This window comes from Palaemon carinicauda, chromosome 3, assembly GCF_036898095.1.
Source record: "Palaemon carinicauda isolate YSFRI2023 chromosome 3, ASM3689809v2, whole genome shotgun sequence".
Lineage (NCBI taxonomy): Eukaryota > Metazoa > Arthropoda > Malacostraca > Decapoda > Palaemonidae > Palaemon > Palaemon carinicauda.
Genome location: NC_090727.1, coordinates 177119564 through 177143848, shown reverse-complemented (window position 1 = coordinate 177143848; position 24285 = coordinate 177119564). Strand labels below are relative to the sequence as shown.

The following is a 24285-nucleotide window of genomic DNA, read 5'->3' as shown; positions in this document are numbered from 1 at the left end:
TTTTAATGTAAGAAAAAAATACAAATTACTTCCAAATTTTTTATTTTCTAGAAGAAATAATGACAAGAATATTTTGCCCAGTATATTCTAAATATTTTTTAGATTCATGGATTAATTTTTTTTTGTATTTCCAGCTGGAAAGGTATTTAAAGTGGAGCTGAGAAAACTTCCTCACCATTTTTGCAGTTCAAGTGGAAAACTGCCAGATACAGATGATGGAAAGCCTAGTAGCGATGAAAGTCAGCCAAAGAAACTTCGCCGCTCTCTTCGGTGTGCCGAGATGAAACGTGAAACACCTGGGGATGTTTATGGGTTGAAAAGTGAAACCGACACCTGCCCTATTTGTCTACGAGAAATGACAGGACGAGTTGGGACACTTACAATTTGTGATCATGTGTTTTGCCTTCCTTGTATTACAAAATGGTCAAAGGTAAGGGTCTTTGAGTTTTGGTATTTACCCATAATGATTGATAAGATCATAATAACATTAAAATCTTTCTCTGTCAGTGGTGTTACATTTTTGGCTCAGTTGGTTTATTAGTTGTTCTGGTACCAATATAAACCCTTCGCTATTTATAGGGGGTTATTACTTTCGGCGAAGCTGAAAGACTAGCCAAGATAATTTTAGTGGGGTAGTGGGTGGTGGGTGGGGTAGACTGGCTTCCCCACTCACTCGCACCAGTCGGCTGAGTAACCACTTTTGCTTTTGGCTCTGTAGAGTATAACTTGACTTGCCTTGACTATTAATTCGCTTTTTCTGTGTGTGTGCTTGCAGTCCCGTATGCGGATATGTCCTGGTCCCGTGGGCTGCACCTGTTGTACCTTCATGACGTCCTTTGAGACGGACCCTCACCTCCTGTGCCCGGCTTGCCGAGGCCATTGGTGTTCACGGGATGACACCTGTGTTGAGTGTCGGGAGTGGCTTGCCTACCAGTGAGAGAGGCTCGGACGTAAGAAGAAGAAGCCTAAGCGCGATTCTTCCCCTTCAGCGCTTCCTTGAAATCGAAGAAGTCACAGGCTTCTGCTTCTTTCCGAAGTTGCTCCTCTGCCGGCCCTGCCTGGGCTCTGCCAAGCAGCAGCGCAGGGCTTGTGACTCCAGGTCAACCCTGTGGGGTAGGCGAAGGTGTTGACTCCCCTAGTGAGTCCGCTTCTTCCCTTCCCCCAGGGAACACCTGATCTTTCTTGGATCTTGCAGCCGTTTGACAATCGCTGGGCGTCGATGGTCCCCCTTCGAAGGAAGCTCTCTTTGAGCTCTTTCAGTTGGGAGTGGAGAGAAGGTGGTCATCTTCCTCCGCAGAGGTTAATCTTTCTTGTGTGGGTGCAGGTGCTGCTGCCCGTCGGTCAGGCTCTGAGTCTGTATCCGACACCGAGGGGCTTGTTGATTCACCAGGGGTGGTGGCAGAGCATTCTCTGAGGCAGGTTCACCCTTCGGGGGAACGAGACTCTTATTCACGAGAGAAGACTGCCACTGAGGATTAGCGGTCCCCGTACGCTTACGGTTCTCCTTCAGTGGCGAAGGGAGAGCCTTGTCTTAAGCGATGTTCTCCTTCAGGAGAATAAACCTTCCATTTGGCGAGGTAGCTCGAGAGCTGGATCAGTCTCTCCCTTCAGCGTAGTCTGCTCTACATTCCTCTTCGGAGGATCGTAGGGTGGAAGGGTTTGTGACCCCTCTCCATCCTGGACATTCTCCTCCTCGTGCTGTGAGGAGACGTCTTTTTAAATGTGCTGGTTCGCTTCACATTGACCCTGGGTGGTCTGGTGACGATCACCCTTTTGACTGGCGTGATCGTGAGCCTTTGGGCTCTCGTCATGTTGACCCTGCGGGTTCTTATGACCCTAGGGGTCCTTCGGACCTCTGTCGCGTTGAACTTTCGGGCTCTCGTGACTTGGAACTTTCGAGTTCCAGTTACGTTGAGCCTACGGGCTCTCGTTCCACCAGTCACACTCTCGTTCCACCAGTTACGCTCTCGTTCCACTAGTCACGCTCTTGTTCCACCGGTCACGCTGGACCCTCGGGTTTTCGTGATAGGGAGATCTCAGTCTCCTGTTGCGCTGATCTTTCTGGATCTCTCAACCCAGATTATGCTGAGCACTTGGGCTCTCGTGCCTCTCGTCACGTTGAGCCTGCGGGTTCTCGTGGCAAGGAAACTTCGGTTTCCTGTTACGCTGACCCTTCGGGGTCTCGCAACCCAGGTCACACTGAGCCTTCCGGCTCTCGGGGCAGGGAAACTCTGGTTTCTCATTGCGCTGACCTGTCGGGGTCTTGCAACACTGGTATTGCTAAGCCTGCGGGGTCCTGTTCCGGACGCTACGCTTTAGCAGGGAGTTCTCTACTCGTCGCGATTCACACTGTCACGCTGAACTGTCGATTCTCATGACCCTCGTCATGTAGAGTTTCACTCTCATGACAGAGAGTCTTCGGACTCTCGTCGCGTGGAGCTTTTGGGCTCACGCGACTGGCGCTACGCTGAACGTCCGGGTTCTCGCAGCTCTCGTCATATTTGTGTCCGTCCTTCAGGATTTGGTGATGAGGTTCCTCAGGGTCCTTGTCGCGTGGATTCCAATGGGTCACGCGACGGGGGTTTACCCTCCACGGTTTCTCCCCCTCTTGGTTTTCCACTGCTTGCTCCGGCTCGGGGTTACTGTGATATATGGCAGAACAGTGTCGCGCAACGCGTTTGGAGCGTCGGCGCTTGACATTCCAGTGTCTTGTGCTAAAGAGGGTTCTCATGATCTGCTATCCTCGCAAAATCCCCCTCACCTCGCCCGGGTGGTCGCTTCGTTCTGGGACGAAATTCTATCTCTGCTTCTGGCTGCAGAAGACCCCTCCCAGGGTAATTCTTCCGCCAGGAATGACGTCCACCAGTTTCTCCAGTCTCAAGGGCTTCCATCGCCTCAGAAATGTCAGTCGCCCATGCGACAACGCCCAGACCTTATCCTTAAGGGTAGGCCTGTGCCAATCGTGCCTGCTGGGAAGCCTCCTACAGGCAAGAGGGCTAAGAAACATTTTGAGGTTCCTAAGCCCAAGGATCCGTGTTTTCCTAAGGACCTTCCCCTCAGTTAATCGGTAGCCTGCAACCCCTCATGGTTTCTAGCTTTATTTAATGTAATGCGTCAGGCCGTGACGGGGGTCATTCCCCGCTCCCAGTCCTTAGGAGGCACTCCGAGGATACCTTTGTTGCTACCTCTCGTTCCTGGGGCTTCCTCTCTTGCCGACCCTAGGAGGGAAGGATTCCGCTTCTGTGGTTCCTCTGGTAGTAAGAAACCCTTCTCCCCTCGCAAGAGACCTCGAGAAGAGTGTGTGCAAGAACTCCAAGGTAGCCCCCTTGCAGTTCAAGGTCCCACAGGCCAGACCTAAGGGAAAGAGAAAAAGGATCTGTCCTTCTCGTCCTAAGGAAGACGGTAACCTGCAACAGGGACTCCTTTCGTCCCTCCCCAGTCGAGATAGTGCCTAAGGAGGTACGACCTGTGACTGGCCGTGATGTGCTCCCTCCGGAGGCAGATTATCATCCAGCCCGCAGACCAGCAGAGCCTTCTAGGCCCTCGCTGACTGGGGAACGCCGGCCTCAGGGCAGGGTGCCGAAGGATTTATTTACCATCCCTAAATCCTCAGCTAGGCTTCCCCCTTTGCTGCCTCCTAGGCAGCCGGAAGCGAGCACATCCTTAGCAGTTTCCCTGTCTCCAGTCTATCACAATGACGACTTCTACCCACTCCGTGCTCCTATGGGTGGAAGTTCGGATGTGGAAAAGCAAAGCGATCCCGAGGACGACGCTTTGCCAGCTGCTGCTAGCCCTACGCTAACGGAGGATGAGAGGAAGGAATCATAGCATGCCTTCTGGCAGGTCTTAGCCTTCATTTAATCCATCAATGGCCTACCAGATCCATCGGTAGCCCCTCTAGATTGAAAGGAAACTGTCCTTGACCAGTTTTACGGTACTCAGAAACCCCTGAGGGCAGCGCATGCTCTGCCCTGGTCAAAGGGGTTGAGGAGTGCCAAACAGAAGGCAGTGTCCCAGGCAACTGGGGTCACCTCCTCTCTCCTCTCTACCTCACCCTCCAAGCTCCTCTCTCCTCCGTATGTGTTTCAGAGGAGGTACAACGAGATCCTTGGGGAGTCTCTCCCTACCTTGCCTCTTGATCCTTCCACAGAGGCACTCTCGAGGGCGTCAACCAGGAGAAGGTGGCGAAGTACGCCATACAGGTGACTTCGTGGCTCGACTTCTTGTTGGGGTCTTTAGGATAACTGATTTGATCCAAGGATCTGTCTTGGGAGTCCTCCAGGAACTCTATAGAGACTTTCCTACTGTCTGATACTTGGGCCATTGAGTTCCTCTCCCATCAGGTGGTGAACCTTTGATCAAAGGGGTTGATGAGTGCCAAACAGAAGGCAGTGTCCCAGGCAACTTGGGTCGCCTCCTCTCTCCGCTCTACCTAACCCTCCAAGCTCCTCCCTCCTCCGTATGTGTTTCAGAGGAGGTACAACGAGATCCTTGGGGAGTCTCTCCCTACCTTGCCTCTTGATTCTTCCACAGAGGCACTCTCGAGGGCTACGCCCTTCGAGAAGCTTACGGGACATCCATTCTCATTCTCGGCCTCCGAGGTCCTCAACCAGGAGAAGGTGGCGAAGTACGCCATGCAGGTGAATTTGTGGCTCGACTTCTGGTTCGGGTCTTTAGGACAACTGATTCGATCCAAGGATCTGTCTCGGGAGTCCTCCAGGAACTCTATAGAGACTTTCCTACTGTCTGATACTTGGGCCATCGAGTTCCTCTCCCATCAGGTGGTGAACCTTTGGGCCAACAACATCCTGGAAAGGAGGGATGCCGTCATAGGAAGATTCCATTGGCAACTCCCTCAGGCCGAGGTGGCAAGACTTAGGAATGCACCTTTCAAAGGCAATTCCCAGTTCAACCCTGAGGAAGTCGAGCGGGTGGCAGGGAAGTGGAGGACGTCCTGCCAGGACTCCCTTATCCAAAAGGTCTTAAAAGCCAGGCCTTACACTTCTCAGCCATAATGAAAACCACCTCCGAAAACTGCAAACGAGAGGGCTAGAGACCCGAAACAACATGGTCAAAAGGGGTCTAAGCAAACCCTTCGTGGTAAATAGTCCTTTCGTGGAGGAAAGGGAAAGGGTATTCAGCTGAGGCCGATCCCATTTGGACAGACAGCCCTCTCATTTGTCCACCTGTGGGGGGGATGCTTACAAAGCCGCCGGCAGAGGTGGCTTCACCATGGGGTCGAGCCCTGAATGGTCGTGGTGATTCGCTCAGGGCACCGCGTCCTGCTCACTCTCTCTCTCCCTCCACTGAATCGAGTGCCGCTTCCACCAAACTCTTATGCGAAGGGATCCACACAGGAGTTTGCACTCAGGGCAGAAGTCCAGACCATGTTGGAGAAGGGTGCTATCCAAGTGGTCCTCGACGGGTCCCCATGCTTTTACAGTCGACTCTTTCTTGTGAGAAAGGCATCTGGAGGTCGGAGACCAGTCATCGACCTCTCTGCTCTGAACAGGTTTGTCGAACAGACATCGTTCAGAATGGAGACTGCTGACACTGTCAGACAAGTGATAAGACTGCAGGACTTAATGTGCACTCTAGATCTGAAGAATGCATACTTCCAGATCCCAATCCATCTGTCTTCCAGGAAGTATCTAAGATTCATGGTGAACCAGAAGCATTACCAGTTCAGGGTGCTGTGTTTTCGTCTTTCCACAGCACCCCAGGTCTTCACGAGAGTGTTCGCCCTAGTGTCATCTTGCGCTCAGAGTCGGCACCCGTCTCCTAAGATACTTGGACGACTGGCTGATTCTGGCAGACTCAGAGGCGGTCCTTCCCCGCCACTGAGACAAGCTTTTAAGGTTTTGCCATGATCTGGGGATCGTGGTAAACCTTGAGAAGTCTTGTCTGCTTTCCTCTCAAGAACTGGTATACCTAGGCATGCGCATAGACACCCTAAGGCACAAAGCTTTCCCATCAGATGATAGAATTCAGAGGCTAAGGAAGATAGCACAGGTCTTCCTCAGGCAGGAAGAGCTCCCAGCGCAAAGTTGGCTTTGCCTTCTCAGACACTTGTCTTTTCTGACCCGACTGATTCCCAACAGTCACCTCAGGATGAGATCTCTCCAGTGGTGTCTGAAATTCTCAGTGGAATCATTCCAGCGTTTCCAGGGATCATTTAGTCCGCATAGGTCTAGAGGAGCGATCGGATCTCAGATGGTGGCATCCAAACCTCTGCAAAGGGGTCGATCTTCTCGTCTCCGGAGTTGATGCTCTTTTCAGATGCATTAAAAGAAAGGTGTGGGGCCCACGTGCTGCACCATTACATCTCCGGCCAATGGTCCAAATCAGAAAGATACCAGCACATGAATCTCTTAGAGATGAGGGTTGCCTTCCTGGCCCTCAAACAGTTTCACCAGGTCCTGGCAGAGCACTCTGTGATGTTGATGAGTGACAACACCACGGTAGTAGTTGTGCCATCTTGCAGTAGAGATACTCAGATGAGGAGAAGACAACTTGGTGACCTTATCAGCTCGCTTCTTTCCTGGGAAGTGGAATGTGCTAGCAGACAAGCTGAGCAGAGCAACACAGATAGTTGGCACTGAGTGGTCTTTGAATCCTCTGATAGCCAACAAAGTCCTGAATTTGTGGGGTTCCCCAACTGTGGATCTGTTCGCAATGGCCCAGAATTTCAGGATCCCGTTATCATTATTATTATTTTTTAAATATTTAACTTAGCCGGTGAATATATAATAGCTGCAACTCTGCGGCTCGACAGAAAACACACTCAAAAAACTCGCGAGCGATCGCTATGAAGGTTGCGGGTGTGCCCACCAGCGCCAACTGTCGGCCAGATACCACTCTTGCATGTAAACAAACCCTTCAATTCTTCTCTGTCGACGTTGACGACAAGACGTATTCATACTCGCTGTAGAACCTGGAGTTTTCTCAACATATTTGGTGAAGTACTTCATTTTGGTTTGAGCTTTCGCAGTGCAGGTGTTTTTCCTCAACATAAACTCTTGAACTCTTTATTGAATCAGATTATTTGTTGATGACTTGGATTGTTTTTGGAATTTTCTTTGACTAATTCAAAATGGCTGACCCTTCTCAAGTACCTAGATTTCGAAAGTGTAATGCTAGGGACTGTAATAGGCGTCTTCCAAAGGCTTCTCTCGACCCACATACTGTTTGTTCCAATTGTCGGGGTAAAACCTGTCAATTGGGAGATCGGTGTGAGGAATGCGTGGGCCTTTCAGAATTCGATTGGCTCGAATACGATAAATATGCACGTAGACTAGAGAGAGATAGGGTAAGGAGGAGTTCATCTAGGTCTGTAGATTTTTCCTCTCCACATGCCCCTGAACCTAATCCTTCCCCTGTAGTGGTTGTTCCTAACCCCCCTACTAGCACTCAGGAACCATCTATGCAAGACATGTTACGTGCTATTCATGCCTTGGGGGAAAGAGTTGAAGCGTTAGCAACTGATCGTAATCAACTCATGGCTGACGTGAAGGAACTTAAGTGTCATAGTGCCACGGCGGAAAGTGGGAAAGTGATTAGTGCGCAAAGTGTTGTGAACAGTGTTGCGACCGAGGGTTCGTCTGTTCGTGCCTGTCGTTCACCTAGTCCGGGACCTCTTGCAAGCTCCCAAGCCCAGGGGAGAAGTAATGTCGTACGACTTATGGGTTCGAGAGGCCTTGATCAGCGAACAGACGTTCCCTCTATGGTATCAGGCGTATCTCACCAAGATCGCCCCTACCATAAGACGAGAGAGCCCATTTTCTCCTCGTCTTCCGAAGGCTTTTCACGCAAGAAACCGTGGAGCAAGGTTTCTAGGCCTCTTAAACGGAAGTCGGTCCCTTCAGGACAGGTCCAACGTCCTGGATGTAGTCATTGGGACAGTTCGGACCCGTTGCAGTCATTGGATGACTGCTCGCCGCCTAAGCAAGGCAAAGTTGTGCCGTCTCAGACGCTAACCCCGTCGATTACCGCACCCATTCCCGTGGACCCAAAATGGGTTATACTGCAGGACATGCAGTCTAAGCTTGCGTCCCTTATGGAAGACTACAATGCCGATAAGGTTTCCGTTGAGCCTAACCGTGTATCTCATCGAGACCCTGGCCTTCAGCCACCCAAACGTTCATTTGTGCGTCCTGTTGACGCTGGAGTAGCCAAGTCACGTCAAGCAGTTGGTGTAGAACCACACTCGATGCGATCTCGTGTGGATTTTCAGCCGCATTTGGACGTTAGGCAACTTGCTGATGCGCCTGGGGACGTTCTGGACGTTCGCCAACCATCGGAGTTGACTTGTTTTGACGCTGAGCGTCAACTTCCGCAATCTAGAGTTGTTTTGACTGCTCAGACTAGGCGGTCTAAGCAGTCTCGGGTGGACGCTGTGCGTCCTCACGCACCTGTTGTTGTTGACAGTTCCCAGACTGTCAAGCAGTTACAGGACTCTGCGTCCTGGTCCGCCACTTATGCACCAGTGCGGGTGGACGCTGCGTGTCAAGCATTGCCAACCCCTTTGCTTGTTTCTCATCAGTTGTCAGATGAGGAACTTTCGGATGAGGAAGTTGCTGACCCTCAGCCTGAGGATCATCCTTCAGATATTGATGAACCAAGAACAGTTCCGCCATCTATGGACTTTAAGAAAGTCATGTTAATTTTTAAAGAGTTGTTTCCTGAACACTTTGTCTCTGTTGCTCCTCGTTCGCCGCCGTCTGAGTTTGTTTTAGGCGTACCTGCTGACATGCCAGCCTTTACAAAACTTGTTCTCTCTCGCTCATCCAAGAGAGCTTTACGGCTTTTAGGCGATTGGTTGGAAACCAAGAGGAGTTTAGGGAAGACGGCCTTTGCCTTCCCCCCATCTAAACTCTCGTCTAGATCGAGCGTCTGGTATGCCACGGGAGAAGTTCTCGGCTTGGGAGTCCCTGCCTCTGCCCAGGGCGACTTTTCAAGCCTTGTAGACTCTCCCCGCCGCCTAGCCATGAGACGCTCGAAGATTAGTTGGTCAGCCTCGGACCTTGACCATCTGCTGGAAGGCATTTTTAGAGCTTTTGAAGTTTTCAACTTCCTTGACTGGTGTTTGGGAGCCTTGAGTAGGAAAATCTCATCGGCTGATAGAGATGTCTCCTTACTCATTATGTCCTGCATGGATAAAGCCATCCGCGATGGATCCAATGAGCTCTCCTCCTCTTTTACTTCAGGAGTCCTTAAGAAGCGAGAGTCTCTTTGCTCTTTTCTGTCGGCAGGAGTTACTCCCTGTCAAAGATCTGAGCTACTCTTTGCTCCCTTATCGAAGTTTTTGTTCCCTGAACTTTTGGTTAAGGACATAGCTTTGTCGCTCGTGCAGAAGGACACCCATGACTTGGTAGCGTCCTCTGCTCGCAAAGGGACTCCTTCGACTTCCTTTTCTGCAAGACCAAGGATAGACACTCCGGCGTCCAGGTTTATTCCGCCCTTTCGTGGCAGAGCTCCCAGCAGGGGAAGTACTCGTGCCGAGGGAAAGAGAGGAAAGAGGAAAGGAGCCAAGTCCTCACGTGGCAGAGTCTGACTGCCCGCAGCTTCAGACAGCAGTAGGTGCCAGACTCAAGAACTTCTGGCGAGCCTGGGAGAAGAGAGGCGCAGACCAACAGTCTGTGAGGTTGCTCAGAGAGGGGTACAAAATTCCATTTGTACACACCTCCTCTAGCGACTTCCCCCATCGATCTCTCTCCCAATTACCGAGAGGAATCAAAGAGACAAGCCCTGAAACTAGAAGTGTCTCTTTTGCTAGAGAAGGGAGCGGTGGTGAAAGTCTCGGACCTTCAATCACCGGGGTTTTACAACCGCCTCTTCCTAGTACCGAAGAAGACAGGAGGTTGGAGACCGGTGCTAGACGTCAGTGCTCTGAACGTCTTTGTCACGAAGACAAAGTTTACCATGGAGACCACGAAATCAGTCTTAGCAGCGGTCAGAAAGGGAGACTGGATGGTCTCTCTCGACCTAAGAGACGCATACTTCCACATCCCCATTCACTCAGATTCCCAACCTTTTCTGAGGTTTGTTTTCGACAATGTGGTGTACCAGTTTCGGGCCCTGTGCTTTGGCCTAAGTCCTGCTCCTCTCGTGTTTACGAGGCTTATGAGGAATGTGGCAAAATTCCTCCATTTATCGGGAATCCGAGCCTCCCTTTACTTGGACGACTGGCTTCTCAGAGCCTCGTCCAGTCATCGCTGTCTGAAGGATCTGCATTGGACTTTGGATCTGACCAAGGAATTGGGACTTTTGGTCAACATGGAAAAGTCCCAGCTGATTCCATCCCAAACTATACTGTATTTAGGGATGGAGATTCGCAGTCCAGTTTTTCGGGCTTTTCCGTCTGCCCCCGAATAGATCAAGCCCTGCTCGTAATCCAACGGATGTTGAAGAGAGAACGTTGCTCAGTCAGGAATTGGATGAGTCTAGTAGGAACTCTATCATCCCTGGAGCAGTTTGTCTCGCTAGGAAGGTTACACCTTCGACCTCTCCAGTTCCATCTAGCTTTTCACTGGAAAAAGGACAAGACGCTAGAGGCGGTCTCAATCCCGATTTCCGAAACAGTAAAGGCATGCCTGCTTTGGTGGAAAGACAATATCAGTCTAAGAGAGGGTCTTCCCCTAGCAGTTCTGAAACCAAACCACGTTCTATTCTCAGACGCATCGGATTTAGGTTGGGGTGCGACCCTGGACGGTCGGGAATGCTCAGGTCTGTGGACCTCAAGTCAGAGGAGCATGCACATCAACGGCAAGGAGCTTTTGGCAGTCCACCTGGCCTTGATGAACTTCGAGAGTCTCCTTCGAAACAAAGTGGTGGAGATCAACTCGGACAATACCACAGCCTTGGCATACATTTCCAAGCAAGGAGGCACCCACTCCCTGACACTGTACGAGATCGCAAGGGACCTGCTCATTTGGTCAAGAGATCGAGGCATCTCCCTGGTAACGAGGTTTATCCAGGGCGACTTGAACGTCTTAGCAGATTGCCTCAGTCGGAAGGGTCAGGTAATTCCTACAGAATGGACCCTCCACAAGGACGTGTGCAAGAGGCTTTGGGCGACTTGGGGTCAACCCACCATAGACCTCTTTGCAACCTCGATGACCAAGAGGCTTCCAATCTATTGCTCTCCAGTCCCAGACCCAGCAGCAATACATATAGACGCTTTTCTTCTAGATTGGTCTCATCTAGACCTATATGCATTCCCACCATTCAAGATTGTCAACAAGGTACTGCAGAAGTTCACCTCTCACGAAGGGACAAGGTTGACGTTAGTTGCTCCCCTCTGGCCCGCGAGAGAATGGTTCACCGAGGTACTTCGATGGCTGGTAGACTTTCCAAGAAGTCTTCCTCTAAGAGTAGACCTATTACGTCAGCCCCACGTAAAGAAGGTACACCAAGGCCTCCACGCTCTTCGTCTGACTGCCTTCAGACTATCGAAAGACTCTCTAGAGCTAGAGGCTTTTCGAAGGAGGCAGCCAGTGCGATTGCAAGAGCGAGGAGAGCTTCTACCATTAGAGTATACCAATCGAAGTGGGAAATCTTCCGAGACTGGTGCAAGTCAGTATCTGTATCCTCATCCAGTACCTCTGTAGCCCAAATCGCTGATTTTCTCTTATACCTGAGAAGGGTTCGCTCCCTTTCCGCTCCCACGATCAAGGGCTACAGGAGCATGTTGGCTTCGGTCTTCCGGCATAGAGGCTTTGATCTTTCCAACAATAAAGATCTACAAGATCTCCTTAAGTCTTTTGAGACTTCTAAGGAACGTCGTTTGGCTACTCCTGGATGGAACTTAGACGTGGTCCTAAGGTTCCTCATGTCAGACAGGTTTGAGCCTTTACATTCAGCCTCCCTGAAGGATCTCACTCTTAAGACTCTTTTCCTGGTGTGCTTGGCCTCGGCTAAAAGAGTCAGTGAGCTTCATGCCTTCAGCAAGAACATCGGTTTTTCGACAGAAAAAGCTACTTGTTCTCTTCAACTTGGTTTCCTGGCCAAGAATGAACTGCCTTCTCGTCCTTGGCCTAAATCTTTTGATATTCCTAGCTTATCAGAGATCGTAGGCAACGAACTAGAGAGAGTATTATGTCCCGTTAGAGCTCTTAAGTTCTATTTAGCTCGTACTAAGCCTTTACGAGGTAAATCTGAAGCGTTATGGTGTTCGGTTAAGAAACCATCCTTACCTATGTCAAAGAATGCTTTGTCATATTTTATCAGATTTTTAATACGAGAAGCCCATTCCCACTTGAGTGAGGAAGACCGATCTTTGCTTAAGGTTAAGACGCACGAGATTAGAGCTATAGCAACCTCCGTGGCCTTCAAGCAAAATAGATCTCTGCAAAGTATCATGGACGCGACCTTTTGGAGAAGCAAGTCAGTGTTCGCGTCATTTTACTTGAAAGATGTCCAGACTCTTTACGAGGACTGCTACACACTGGGTCCATTCGTAGCAGCGAGTGCAGTAGTGGGTGAGGGTTCTACCACTACACTTCCCTAATTCCAATATCCTTTTAATCTGTCTCTTGAAATGTTTTTAATATTGTTTTATGGGTTGTTCGGAAGGCTAAGAAGCCTTTCGCATCCTGGTTGATTTGGCGGGTGGTCAAAGTCATTTCTTGAGAGCGCCCAGATTAGGGGTTTGATGAGGTCCTGTTGTATGGGTTGCAGCCCTTGATACTTCAGCTCCTGGGAGTCTTTCAGCATCCTAAGAGGATCGCTGGGCTCCGTGAGGAAGACAGACTTACAAGGCAGAGTAATCGTCTAAGTCAACTTCCTTACCAGGTACCTATATATTTTGGTTTTGTTATATTGATAACTGTCAAAAAAAAAAAACTCTTAGCTTATACGCTGTAAACTTAATTAACTCTGGTCTCTACCCACCGCCTTGGGTGTGAATCAGCTATTATATATTCACCGGCTAAGTTAAATATTTAAAAATGATATTTTAATTATAAAATAAATTTTTGAATATACTTACCCGGTGAATATATAAATTAAAGACCCTCCCTTCCTCCCCAATAGAGACGCAGCGGGACGAGAAGAATTGAAGGGTTTGTTTACATGCAAGAGTGGTATCTGGCCGACAGTTGGCGCTGGTGGGCACACCAGCAACCTTCATAGCGATCGCTCGCGAGTTTTTGAGTGTGTTTTCTGTCGAGCCGCAGAGTTGCAGCTATTATATATTCACCGGGTAAGTATATTAAAAAATTTATTTTATAATTAAAATATCATATTATTACTTTCTAAGCTACAACCCTAATTGGAAAAGCAGGATGCTATAAGGCCTCGGGCTCCAACAGGGAAAGTAGCCCCGTGAGGAAAGGAAACAGGAAAAATAAAATATTTTAAGAACAGTAACATTAAAATAAACTATGAAAACTTTAACAAAACAAGTGGGAGAGAAATAAGATAGAATAGCATGCCCTAGTGTACCCTCAAGTAAGAGAGCTCTAACCCAAGACAGTGGAAGACCATGGTACATAGGCTATGGCACTACCTAAGACTAGAGAACAATGGTTTGATTTTGGAGTGTCCTTCTCCTAGAAGAGCTGCTTACCATAGCTAAAGTCTCTTCTACCCTCAACAATTACAGTGGAGTAGTTAACCCCTTGAAAGAAGAAGAATTATTTGATGATCTTTTTGTTGTCAGGTGTATGAGGACAGGAGAATATGTAAAGAATATGCCAGACTATTCGGTGTATGTGTAGGCAAAGGGAAAATGAACTGTAACCAGAGAGAAGAATCCAATGTAGTACTGTCTGGCCAGTCAAAGAACCCCATAACACTAGCGGTAGTATCTCACCGGGTGGCTGGTGCCCTGGCCAACCTAATACCTACAATCTACTGCTCTCCAGTCCCAGATCCCCAAGCTCTTTGGCAAGAGGCTTATCAACAACGGTGGATAAACCTGGATTCTTATGCGTTTCCCCCTTTCTGTCTGATGAGAAAAATCCTTAACCAGGTACTAGGAAGCAACAACTTGCAAAGGACTTATAGCTCTACTATGGCATCATGCGGAATGGTTCCCGGACCTTCTGCAACTCCTTACGGAGATTCAGAGGGAGCTCCCTCCAAGGCACGATCTGCTCAAACAATCACATGCCAATATCTTCCACAGAACCGTAGCTTTGCTTTGGCTTCACGCCTGGAGACTGTCCAGCGCCTCCTCACACTGAGAGGCTGTTTGCACCCAGTAGTAAAAAGAATGGCTGGACACCTCAAAAGATCCACAGAGGCAGTCTACCAGGCAAAGTGGTCAGTTTTCTGTGGTTGGTGTCGTGGAAGGGGTATCTCTCCCCTCGATGCCACTGTTCCGACTATAGCGGAGTACCTTGTATACCTTCGAGAAGAAATGCTTCTCTCGGTCTTGGCAGTCAAAGGCTACCGCTCAGCCTTGAGTCTTACCTTTAGACTGGAAGGAGTTGATATTCCCTACTCATTGGAACTTTCTTTGCTCATACGTAGTTACGAGCTTACTTGTCCCCAATCAGAGCTTAGACCTCCTCCTTGGAACGTGGTTCGGGTCCTTTTGTCCCTGAAGGGCCCCCATTACGAACCATTACGCCAGGCTTCTGATCGCCACCTCATGTGGAAGACGGTGTTCCTGCTCACGTTGGCTTTGGCCAAGAGAGACTGTGAACTACATAGTCTATCTGCTGATGTCTCCCACTCCAGGAGATGGGGAGAACTAATCCTCAGCTATGTTCCTGAATTCGTAGCTAAGACTCAAAATCTGGGTGTGCTGAACTCCAGGTTTGGCCCCTTCTGGATAGAGTATCTTCGTTCTGTAACCGAAGATCCATACCAACTGTTGTTATATCCAGTAAGGAGTCTGAGGTGTTACTTGAAAAGAGCAGCAGAAGCAGTAGCTCACCCCCATGTGCAAGCTCTTTTTGTTAGTATGGGGAAAGTCAAGAGGAGGGTCATGAGGAATACGATTTCCTCTTGGATCAGGAAAGGGATTGAGAAGGCTCTCAATCCAGACCCTCCTCCGTTCAATCGACCCAGAGCTCATGACGTCAGGGGCATTGCAATATCCCTGGCATTCAAGAAAATCTTCTCTGTGGCCCAGGCACTGCAAATGGGCGTGTGGAAGCGTCGGACGACCTTCACCGCCCACTTCCTGCTAAACGTAACCCACAGGAACATGGAAACCTTTTCCATTGTTCCTGTGGTGGCCGCACAACAAGTGGTCTAAATGCCTCAAGCTCCTTGATGGACAGGTAGCAGAGGGTTGAGGGGTGAGGTTACCCTGGTTAGACTGGGGTGAATGAGAAAGAATGTCTGGCTTCTTTCTTCCTTTCATCTTCTTCCCCCCTGGGGTAAACAGCACTGCAAGACCACAGCATAGCTGACCTCACCTCTCTGCAGGTAAGACTCTTTTCCCTTGTGCATCATGAGTATTTTACATAATACTTTGTTACGCCCCCATTACCTCTTGAGGGAGGGTATTGGGTAACTCTTAGAATTCTAGGCTTGTACTCCAGTTCCTACGTAAAGACAAGCCACTAGTCTCTCTCACACATGATTCCACAGGCCGCTATCAGTGCGTTACCATGTAGTGACATTTGATTTTAGCAAGGGTAGGGTTCTTAGTATTTTGATCATAGATCGAAATAGAGAGAACCCCGTGTCGTAGGCAAGGCCAGTTGGTAGGACCTTCTCCGTCCTAAGAGTAAGTCACCCCCTATAAATAGCGAAGGGTTTGTATTTGCCCCGGAACAAATAACAAATTTGGGGATAATTTGTATTTTTCCTAGCATACAAACCTGGCGCTATTTATACAAATTGGCCTGCCGCTCTGTCCCCCAAAAAGTGTACTCAGCCAACTAGTCTGAGTGAGCGGGGTAGCTGGTCTACCCCACCCCCCACCTGCTAGTAGTTATCCTTCCCAAAAATTGTCTTGGCTAGTCTTTCAGCTTTGCTGAAAGTAATAAAGGGATTTTGACGAAGGAAAAATCTATTTCTGGGGAGAGACCTGTGTCGCCCGGTGAAAAGGTCCTTCTTGTCACTTTTCTGATATAAATAACTTCCAAATATACCAGAGAAAGTTAAAGCATGGAATGCAGAGGTTACTACCCTCGCGCGAGCACCCCTAAGGGCGTCGTGTATAAAGAAAGGGCATGTGAAAACCACTATTCACAGGTCGTCTTCCATTTAGAGTATTCCTTCGTCAATATACGTGGGGTGAGCCAACACAGCGGTCCTCCATGCTTTAACTTTCTCTGGTATATTTGGAAGTTATTTATATCAGAAAAGTGACAAGAAGGACCTTTTCACCGGGCGACACAGGTCGACCCAGAAAACCTTATAAATAGCTCCATGTTTGTCTGCTATGAAAAATATGAATTATCTCCAAATTTGTTATTTTTTATCTTAATTATGCCAAAAACTATGTTAATGGGTCATAAGTTTTAGCATAAAGTGACCCTCATAATTGACAGTAACTGATTAAATCATACATACATATACCAAGGCATTTCCCCCAATTTTGAGGGGTAGCTGACATCAAACAAATTAAAATAAGGGGACCTTTCCCCTCCACATTCCTCCCAGCCTGATGAGGGACTCAACCGAGTTCGGCTGGTACTGCTAGGGTGCCACAGCCCACCCTCCCCCGTTATCCACCACAGATGAAGCTTCATAACGCTGAGTCCCCTACTGCTGCTACCTCCGCGGTCATCCAAGGCGACCGGAGGAAGCAGCAAGCCCTGCTGGAACTGCATCACTATCGATTGCCATTCATTCCTATTTCTAGTACGCTGTCTTGCTTCTCTGACATGTATCCTCCTATCACCCAGAGCTTTATTCACTCCATCCATCCACCCAAACCTTGGCTTTCCTCTCGTACTTCTCCCATCAACTCTTTCATTCATCACCTTCTTCAGCAGACAACCATTTTCCATTCTCTCATCATGGCCAAACTACCTCAACACATTCATATCCACTCTAGCTGCTAACTCATTTCTTACACCTGTTCTCACCCTCACCACTTCATTCCTAACTCTATCTACTCGAGATACACTAGCCATACTCCTCAGACACTTCATCTCAAACATTCAATTTCTGTCTCCGTCACTTTCATTCCCCACAACTCCGATCCATACATCAGAGTTGGTACAATCACTTTCTCATACAGAACTCTTTTTACATGCATGCCCAACCCTCTATTCTTTACCACTCTCTTCACTGCCCTCAATACTTTGCAACCTTCATTCACTCACTGATGTAAATCTGCTTCCACTCCACCATTTGCTGTAACAACAGACCCCAAGTACTTAAACTGATCCTCCTCCTAAAGTAACTCTCCATTCAACATGACATTCAACCTCGCACCACCTTCCCATCTCGTACATCTCATAACCTTACTCTTACCCACATTAACTCTCAACTTCCTTCTCTCACATACCCTCCCAAATTCTGTCACTAATTGGCCAAGCTTCTCTTCTGAGTCTGCATCTAGTAAAGTATCATCCGCAAACAACAACTGATTTACCTGCCATTCATGATCATTTTCGTCTACCAGTTTCAATCCTCGTCCAAGCACTCGAGCCTTCACCTCTCTCACCACTCCAACATACAAGTTAAAACAACCATGGCGACATCACGCATCCCTGTCTCAGCCCTACTCTCACCGGAAACCAATCGCTCACTTCATTTACTATCCTAACACAGCCTTTACTACCTTTATAGAAACTTTTCACTGCTTGCAACAACTTTCCACCAATTCCATATAACCTCATCACATTCCACATCGCTTCCCTATCAAGTCTATCATACGCTTTCTTCAGATCCATAAACGCAACATACACCTCCTTACCTTTTGCTAAATTGCATATCTGCCTAACTGTAAAAATCTGATTCATACATCCTCTACCTCTTCTAAAACCACCCTGTACTTCTAAGATTGCATTCTCTGTTTTATCCTTAATCCTATTAATCAGTACTCTACCATACACTTTTCCAACCACACTCAACAAACTAATACCCCTTGAATTACAACACGCATGCACATCTCCCTTACCCTTATATAGTGGTACAATACATGCACAAACCCAATCTACCGGTACCATTGACAACACAAAACACATATTAAACAATCACACTAACCATTCAAGTACAGTCATACCCCCATCTTTCAACATATCATCTCTCACACCATCCATATCAGGTGCTTTTCCTATTCTCATTTCATCTAGTGCTCTCATCACTTCCTCTCTAGTAATCTCTCTCTTATTCTCATCTCCCCTCACTGGCACCTCAACACCAGCAACGGCAATTATATCTGCCTCCCTATTATCCTCAACATCCAGTAAATTTTCAAAATATTCCACCCACATTTTCCTTGCCTCCTCTCCTTTTAACAACCTTCCATTTCCATCTTTCACTGTCTCTTCAATTCTCGAACCAGCCTTCCTTACTCTCTTCACTTCTTTTCAAAACTTCTTGTTCTCTTCATATGAACTACCCAATCCCTGACCCCACCTCAGGTCAGCCACCCTCTTTGCCTCAGTTATCTTGCGCTTTACTTCCACATTTTTCTCTATATCTTTCATATTTCTCTACACTATTACTCTGCAGCCATTCTTCAAATGCCCTCTTTACCTCTTCCACTTTTACCTTCACTCCTTCATTCCACCATTTCTATTACTAACTTAAATCATGGGAAATGAAAATGCAGAGATTTGTTGGAATAGATCTTTAGCAAGAGGGATTCCTGAATCCTTTTTCAAATGTTCCATGTATGAGACTCAGACTATCACTCAACATAGCTTATAAAATTTTAGTAGCTAAAGTTAAGTGTACTTCATGACTGGTAGGTAACATGTTTATGGATTAGGGAGAATTGAGAAATTTATATTTGTTTAGAAGGGAGATTTTTCAGAATGTGTCACTATCAAATCTTGATATAATTTTAGACAAGTACCAGTTTGAACTTGGGTACATACTTCCGCTGATTGTTTTGTCTCTTTTCAGACAAAAAATTCGTGTCCAAAAGACCGACTTGAATTTACCGAAGTTCTTGCTCACCATAAATTTGGAGGACCAGTGTATAAAAGAGTTCCTGTTGAAAAACATAAAACAGTAGACTATCCAGAATCAGAGTCTTCATTTGAATCAGCAAATTCGTTTCCAACGTCAGAAATGTTAGACACTTCAGGACCAGAAGATTTTGAAGAAAGTGATAATGATGATGATGAGGATTACTATTATGATGAAAGCAAGTCCATATGCTGTGAAGTAAGTAATTAGCTGGTACTGTACTAGGGTAAAAAATGCTGAATTTCAACACTGCGCCTTAATTTTATTCTAAAATAATAAGTAGTGGACCAGAATTTTTTATTTTTTTTATTTTTATATTTTTATCTGACTTAACTTACATTGCAGAATTATGGTGCATCCAAGGCATAAAGGGCTATGTATAATATTAAGATGCCATGAGGGAAGTTGCTAACATATAAGAGGTGAGGTGCTAAAATAGTCATCAATTTTATTTTGGTGTAAAGTGTGAAGAATTTATAAAAACAATGATTGCACTGTTAGAATAGGTATGGCACGACTAACACAACAGACTCTCAATAAGTTGATGATGTATACTCTTGGCCTCGGTTATTATCCTTATAAACCTCTAAATTAACTTTACTCTCTTTTGGGAATACTGTAGACTGTTGTGAGTTCTTTATGTTCTCTTTTCTCCTTTTTTATACTCCCTTTTCTCCTTAGCTCATAACATGTCTAGGTCTTCATCTCTAAATTTTTTTTCATGATTTCCCAGGCCTTCTTATAGGTGTTCAACATGCAGATCCATTGCTTTTCCACTTCCTAGAGTATTACAATTTGTTCAACGTTTCCTTGTTAGTGTTTTATAGTTCTGCTGCGCAAAGTAGTACAGTCTATTTGTGCTAATAAGATTTTTCTCGACTAATGGGGTATTTTTGTTTACCTGTACTGTGGTTCTTTCTTATGTATAATCTCTACTTTAGTTACTTTTTTGTGCAGTTTGTCCTCAAGGTAAAGGAAATGTTTTCTAATTTTTCTCTTTGGTTACGGTTCACTTTCCCCTTGCCTTCACGTACACTGAAGAGTGTGGCCCATTCTATACAGATTCTCCTCTGTCCTCATACACCTGACAACACTGAAATTACCAAACAATTCTTCACCCAAGGGGTTAACTTGTGCACTGTAATTGTTCAGTGGCTACTTTCCTCTTGGTAAAGGTAGAAGAGACTCTTTAGCTATGGTAAGCAGCTCTTTTTGGAGAAGGACACTCCAAAATTAAACCATTGTTCTCTAGTCTTGGGTAGTGCCATAGCCTGTATACCATGGTCTTCCACTGTCTTAGGTAGAGATCTCTTGCTTGAGGGTACACTCGGGCACACTATTTTATCTAGTTTCTCTTCCACTTGTTTTGTTAAAGTTTTTATAGTTTATATAGAATATGTTTATTTTAATGTTACTGTTCTTAAAATATTTTATTTTTCCTGTTTCCTTTCCTCACTGGGCTATTTTCCCTGTTGGGGCCCCTGGCCTTATAGCATCCTGCTTTTCCAAGTAGGGGTGTAGCTTAGCTAATAATAATAATAATACAAACCAATGCTATTTATAAGAAATATCGCTTTCGACGAAGCTGAAAAATGAGCCATAAGACTTTTACCGAGGGTTAACCATCCACGTGATGGTGGTAGTTTGCTACCCTGCTCACTCAAACACCTGAGCTGAGTAACCACTTTTGCTTTGCCTCTGTGGAGAACTGACGTTGCCTCTCTTGTACTCTCTTTTTGACTTTCTATTACTGACTTAATTGTTTTATGAGCTTTTCAGCATGTTTGTGCTTTCTCCTTGACCGTCCTCATGTGGACTTGTCCCGGACCTGAGGACAACTCTTGCGGGACTTTCATATCCTCTGTTGATACGGATCCGCATTCATTGTACCCGTCCTGCCAAGGGATGCGTGTGATCAGAACAACACTTGCCCTGAATGCCGGGAGTGGTCTGTCTCCCAGTAGGAGAGTTTTGGTTGCCGGCGAAAGAAGTCCAAGAGAGATTCTTCGCCTTCTGGGTCTTTCTCGAAGTCGAAGAAACCTAGGACTTCTTCTTTGACCCGCCAATCTGTTCCCAAAGCTCCTGCTCAATCGATCTCCGTAGGGGAATGACCGAGTAGAAGCGTAGACCGGCTAACACCAGGTCAACCTCTGGGTTTGAGGGATAGGACTGCTTCCCCCAGAGAAGAAGTTCTGCCCCTCCCCTTGAGTGGACCCTTCTCATTCTCTGACGTGTTACAGGCCTGACCATCGCTGGGTATGACCGGTCCCCCGGTGAAGGAGGCATTGCGTTAACTCCTTCAACTTGGTGCTGAGAAGAAGCGTACACTGGCTTCCTCGGAGGTGGAGCCCTTGTCACCGTCGAGTGTGGTACAGAAGGATCCTGCCCCTTACCTTCGTCTGCTGCTGCTGCGGTTGCCGAAGACTGAGCTCCCCACCATGCTGAGTCGATTCTTCAGTCACGGGTGGAGCAAAGACTGAGGCAGGTTTCTCATGCCTGTGGGCATCTCCCTCCCAGAGAACTTCCGGACGCCATCATGCCTCTCCTCTGACGCTTCTCTCCGCGGAGCAGGTCTCCTCTGTGGAGGAACTTCGCCACTGCCGACGAGCTCCCAGAGAGAGTAGTCCTCCTCGACGCTCTAAACGTTTGCCTTCTTCTGTCAGGAGACGTCTCTTCAGTTCCTCTAGAGACCAACGATCTTCTCTCACCTGCTAAACATTCACCTTCGTAGTCTCGTCCTTCATCTGCTGCTCGTTATCATGAGATCGTCCTTATTCTGGAGAGCGTCACTCATCACCTCGTAACTATTCCCCCCCCCCCCCTCCGCCATTGTGAGATCATCATCGACAGTCTTACCGTAAGCCTATGCGTTCTTGCCACTCGCCTGCTTCTCTTTGACTCGCTGTTTGGCAGCCTTGCAGCATTCACCAGTCACTCACCAGCTGTTTGGGGTTCGACAGCTGCTCGTCATTCTCCAGTCACTTGTCACTCGTCACTCTCTGATTGCTCGTCACTTGACAGCTGTTCGTAGTTCACCAGCTGCTCGTTGTTCGCCAATTCACAGGTGTTCACCTCCTCCTTGTCACTCACAGCTCCTCGTCGTTTGCCTGTGTATTGGCGTTTGCTAACTCATCGTTCACCAGCTCCTCGTTGTTCACCTAAATCCTCTGCATCACTAGCACCTTTCGGCCTGCAAGCGCCGATTGCCAGGACTAGATCGTCACTTGCCTAAGCGAGATCGTAATTCTCCCTTTGTCCCTCTCAGGTCAGCTTGTGATCGCCGCTCGCCAGCGCTGGACACTAGATCAACCCATGGTTGCCGTAGAGACAACTATTATTGTTCTCTCCTTGAGAGTTCCCCTCTCCTTCGTTAGGGATCTCTGCTCCGTCAAGAGGAGCCTCCTGTGTACAGGTATAGTCTTGAGCCTTCGCGCCCTAGGGAGACTCGTTCCCCCATGGCTAGGCCAGCCGGAAACCAACTAATTCCCAAGGATCTTCAGCATGGCAGACGTCCGGTCCCGTTCCCTTCTAAGAGGGAACCTACAAAGGTCCAGCAACCTTCCATTTCTAGACCTCGCTCATCCAAGCGTGAGCTTGAAATCGTGCCGTTGTCAATTAGACCTGGTAAGGGTCCTAATCCTCCTCGTTTTAATGCTTCGAAATCTAGACCTCCAGCACTTAGCCTTCCGAGGGATCTTCCGGCCGGTACTGTGTTTAGTAAGGAACCCTCTTGGTTTGATGCCCTGGTCAGGGAAGTGCATCAGGCTGTTAAAGGGGTTATTCCTCTGCTGCAGTTAATTACCAACATGCCAAGGATTCCACTGGAGAGGTCAGCTCCCCTGTCTGCAGCTTCCCCTCCGTCCGACCCAAGACGTATGTCCGCGGTGCCAACCCATCATAGGCCCTCTTCCTCGAGGATGACCGTCTCTTATCTCAAGAGGATGCGAGGAGTAGCTGAGTCGGGTGCGGGATGCCATCAGGATCTTTCACAGGTACAGTTGACACTGGTATTGACGACCAAGCAATAGAAGAGGAGGATGATCCTTCTGACTCCTCAGGGGGACACTACATTGTCGCCTTAGCCAAGGTTCTCAGTCACATAGAGAGATCTCGCTTACGAATCATTCCGGCTCTCCCCCCTCGCGATGGTTCTCCTAAAACAATGTCCAGTGTCTAAGAAGCCATCTCACTTGGACGTAGTTCCCTCATCAATAGAGGGACAAAGGGAGGAACACCCCGGACCTTCACTCCTGGAGGAGTATTTTACATCCCTTACGGAGTTTGAAAGACTCAAGAAACGGTTCCTATGACCTCGGCTAAGGCATCAAGGCCTCCGCAAGAGAAGCCTCAACGATCCTCCCCAGTTTCTACAAGGACATCAGCAAGTGACGTGCCTTCTACAAGAGACGACTTCGACCCACTCCAGGCTCCTATGGGTGAGCTCTTGGGTGGAAGACGATTACAAAGAGGATGAGTATCTCCCTAAGGCTGCAAGTTCTAAGCTAGCAGAGGCAGAGAAGAGGAGTCGGAGCAAGCCTTCTGGCAGCTCTTGGCCTGCATGAGGGCTATCAACGGTATGTCCGATCCAGCGATGACCCCCAAAAGAGCAAAGATGCAGTTCTGGATGGGAGGCATTTTACCAGATCACCGGCTCCTCCAGCTCTCTCTGAGCGGGCTCATCCTCCAAGCTGCTGCTGCTGCCGTTTGTGTAGTAGACGAGGTATTATGAGGTCTCCAATGAGCCCCTTCCGTCCTTGCCTCTCGACCACTCTGTTGAGGCTCTTACCAGAGGGGTTTCTTTCGAGATACCATGCAGGCTACTTCGTGGTTAGATCTCTGGTTGAGATCTGTGGGACACCTCATCAGGGCTGGGGACTGGTCTAAGTAGAGCATGAGGAGGTCGATGTAGACCTTTCAATTATCGGGAACTAGAACCATTGAATTTCTCCCCCACCAGATAGTGAATCTGTGGGTGAACACGATCCTTTGACGAAGGGACTCGGTAATAGAAAGGTTCCACCAACAGGTCCCACAAGCAGAGGTAATGAGACTTAAGAACTCATATTTCGATGGTTACTCTGTTTAGGCCGGAGGATGTTGCGCGGGTGGTAGAGAGACGGAGGAAGTCCAACCAGGACTCCCTTCTCCATAGGGCCCTTGCATCTTGGCCCTATCAGCCTCTGCCACAGAAGAAACAGCAGCAGCCAAAAAAACTGCCGACGAACAGGACTT

At 47.9% G+C, this 24285-nt stretch overlaps 1 protein-coding gene across 2 annotated transcripts in view; it reads left to right on the top strand.

Moving 5' to 3' along the window:
• Positions 1–24285, top strand: part of LOC137638789 (uncharacterized) — a 119083-nt gene that overhangs the window by 80706 nt on the left and 14092 nt on the right. Inside the window, exons 3-5 of one of the 2 annotated variants that reach the window (XR_011044187.1) lie at positions 135–430; positions 18988–19251; positions 19399–19475. Coding sequence is in view for 1 of the 2 variants with exons in the window: in XM_068371156.1 (XP_068227257.1) it covers positions 135–430; positions 18988–19251 (560 nt within the window). In the remaining variant the exon portion in view is untranslated. The remainder of the gene's footprint in view (positions 1–134; positions 431–18987; positions 19252–19398; positions 19476–24285) is intronic. The other variant, XM_068371156.1, reaches the window with a different exon arrangement.